At 72.5% G+C, this 2,609-nt stretch overlaps 2 protein-coding genes across 2 annotated transcripts in view; one reads left to right on the plus strand and one right to left on the minus strand.

Moving 5' to 3' along the window:
* Positions 1–302, minus strand: part of NR1I3 (nuclear receptor subfamily 1 group I member 3) — a 3,004-nt gene extending 2,702 nt beyond the window's left edge. Inside the window, 1 exon segment of the mRNA XM_014961882.1 lies at positions 31–302. Coding sequence (XP_014817368.1) covers positions 31–302 — 272 coding nt within the window.
* Positions 303–448: 146 nt separating this feature from the next.
* PCP4L1 (Purkinje cell protein 4 like 1) lies at positions 449–2,066 on the plus strand. Its single transcript, XM_014961890.1, has 3 exons — positions 449–673; positions 934–988; positions 1,339–2,066. The coding sequence occupies exons 1-3, from the start codon at positions 464–466 to the stop codon at positions 1,479–1,481; spliced, it is 408 nt and encodes a 135-aa protein (XP_014817376.1). The 5' UTR covers positions 449–463; the 3' UTR covers positions 1,482–2,066.
* Positions 2,067–2,609: the final 543 nt, after the last annotated feature.

Consider the following 2,609-nt stretch of genomic DNA (forward strand, 5'->3'; position numbering starts at 1 on the left):
GGTGCCCGTCGGTGCCCCGGTACCTGGGACCCGGTGGCCGCCGGTGCCCGGTGTTTGCCGCCACACAGCGAGGGGCCACCCGGTCCCCGCTTGTCCCCGTCGCCTCCCGGTCGTGGAGTTTGAACCTTGAACTTGAGCGAGGCTGCGGCGGGCGGGGACGGACGGCGCGGGGAGGGCGCGGGGGGGGGACAGGCGGCGCGGGGGGGGACAAACGGGGACAGGGAGGAACGGGCACGGCAGACACGGGGGACCGGCAGGGGGACACAGGGCGGTGGCGGGGGTGGGGACACGGCGGTGGCCATCCCGCCGTCGGTGATCCCGGAGGAAGGTCGCTGTCACCGGCAGCTGCGGGGAGGTTCCAGCGGTGTCCCCCTCCCCGAGCAGGGCCCGTCCCCCCCCGCGGTCCGTCCCCGCCGTCCGTCCCCGTCCCCCACCCGGGGATGGGGAGAGCCCGGGGGTGACGATGGTCCCGGCCCCCCCCCGGATCCGGCTCCCTGGGGCGTCGAGGCTTGGGGGGGGGACACGGTGCGAGGCGGGTCCCCACCCGGCCCCGGCCCCGCACCCCATTGGTTGCCCGTCGCTGTCACTCATCCGCCCCCCTAGAAAAGCCGCGGCGGAGCGCGGGGCGCCGCACACCGGGAACGGCGGCGGCACCGGAGCAGCCATGAGCGAGGTGAGCGGCCGGTGCCGGGCGGCACAAGGGCTTTTGCCGTTTCTCCGTTATTTTTCGCAACGGCCTGAGAGAGGAATTACCCTGGGAATGCGGGGAGGATGCTGCACCCCGAGGGGGGGGGTGGAGGCGGGGGGAGACCGCGGAGGCTCGCAGGGGTCCCCGGCAAAGCGGGGCTTGTGTCCGCCGTCCCCCCCAGCTCCCGGTGCCGGTTTGCTGCCGGGGGCTCCGCATCACCCCCGGGCTCCCCCTTCTCTCCGCAGCGCAGCCCCCATGAGTCCCCCTCGGCGGCGGAGGCCCCCGGCGGGCAGGAGGAAGGTGAGGACCCCCGGCAGCGGCGGGGTGCACCCCGGGGGGTGTCCCGTCACCGGTGTCACCTCTGCCCTGTGTCCCCCGGGCCCCCCACTCTGCTCCGGCGTGCGGGTCCCCGCTGGCTGCTCCCGCTTCTGGAGCCTCCGGGATCTGTGACCCCTCCGTGGGGGGAGGGTGATACCTGGATGGATTTGGGGACCTGCTCTGTCCTTGCCCTGTCCCCTGGGGGAGGGTGGGGGGTGATGGGGTGACCCCCTGCTGAGGAGGGGTTCGGGATGCTCCCTGGGGGTGCCAGGCTGTAACCAGGGCAGCCCCTGCCCTCTCCCTCCTGCCCCCCCTCCTCTTCCTCCCCGCAGCCAAAGCTACCGACCCCAAGAAGGTGGAGGAGGAGGAGGAGATCGACATCGACCTGAGCGCCCCTGAGACGGAGAAAGCCGCGCTCGCCATCCAGGGGAAATTCCGCCGCTTCCAGAAGCGGAAGAAGGAGTCGGGGCCCTGAGCGCCGCGGGGTCCCGGGACACCCCCCCCCTCCTGCGGCGGGCCCCCCGCTCTTGCACGGGGGCACGGCCCCATCCTGACCTCCGTCGTGCCGGGGCTGCCCCGTCCTCGGCCAGTGGGTCCGGGGCAGGGGGGGCTCAGCCCTTCCTTACCCCTCGCCTACTCCTGAGCCAGGACCCCGGGTGAAGTCGGGGGCTCGATGTAAGGGGGGGACTCGGCCGAGTCTCCTGTGTCCCCCCGGCGTGGAGGTGGCCCCTGGGCGAGGGGATGGCACGGAAATGCCCCTTTCCCTGGGGCAGCCCCCGCTTTCCCGTCCGTGGTGATGCTGGCTGCCGGGGACGTGTGGGGCGGGGGGACGTCGGTGTCCCCTGAGCGAGGGAAGCCCCTGTCCCTCTGCCAGGGGTGGGACACTGTGTAGGGGGGACGAGTCTTGCTGCAGCCCACCACGGAGAAACCGGGGCTCCCTCAGCACTGGGATGCTCCCCATCCCGGCACTGCCCCCTCCCAACACTCCTGTCATTGTCACCGTCCCTTCCCCCGAGGGGGCTTTTAGCATGTGGAAAGAATAAACCATCGGGGAAGAGGAGCTCGGCTGCTGCGTGGTCTGTGGGAGGGGGCGTGGGGACGGTCCCCACCTGCCGCGACCCCCAGGTCCCCCTTCTCCGGGGGAGCGGGGTGGAGACCCCCGTTAAAAGCAGCCCCGCGGGTCCCCGGGCTGTCCCTGCGGGGGGGGTGCCCCCGGGATGTGGGTGGAGGGTTCCCCCCCTGCTTGGGATGGGGTCCCTTGGCTGGTGCTTGGCGAGGGGCTTCAAATCCTCCTTTCCCCCCCGCCCCGGGATCTCTCCTCCCTTTTGGGGTTTTTCCCGTGAAATTCCGGTGAATTTCTCGCCCGCCGGGTCTCGGAGCCGCCCCCGGAGCCGCGGCCTCCTCTTCCCATCGCGCTGCTCGTTGCGGCGGCGATGAGCGGCGCCGCCACTCGCTCCTCTTCCTCGGGGGACGAAGGCTTCGCGGTGCCGACTCCCTCCGGGCATCAAAGTTCCGCTCGGGATCGGTTTCGGCGGCGGTTCCCAGTCCCGGTTCCCACCGGGAGCGGCCGCAGGACGTCCCTGGCGATGGCGATGGCGGGGGG

The sequence above is a fragment of the Calidris pugnax genome, unplaced genomic scaffold (assembly GCF_001431845.1).
Source record: "Calidris pugnax isolate Ruff unplaced genomic scaffold, ASM143184v1 scaffold1007, whole genome shotgun sequence".
Taxonomy (NCBI): Eukaryota; Metazoa; Chordata; class Aves; order Charadriiformes; family Scolopacidae; genus Calidris; species Calidris pugnax.

Excerpts from the sequence above, each read along its gene's own strand:
- PCP4L1 (XM_014961890.1), top strand. The coding sequence starts at position 464 with ATGGTCCCGGCCCCCCCCCGGATCCGGCTCCCTGGGGCGTCGAGGCTT. Across the intron at positions 674-933 it reads CCGGAGCAGCCATGAGCGAG|CGCAGCCCCCATGAGTCCCC; the intron begins GTGAGCGGCCGG and ends TTCTCTCCGCAG. Across the intron at positions 989-1,338 it reads CCCCGGCGGGCAGGAGGAAG|CCAAAGCTACCGACCCCAAG; the intron begins GTGAGGACCCCC and ends TCCTCCCCGCAG.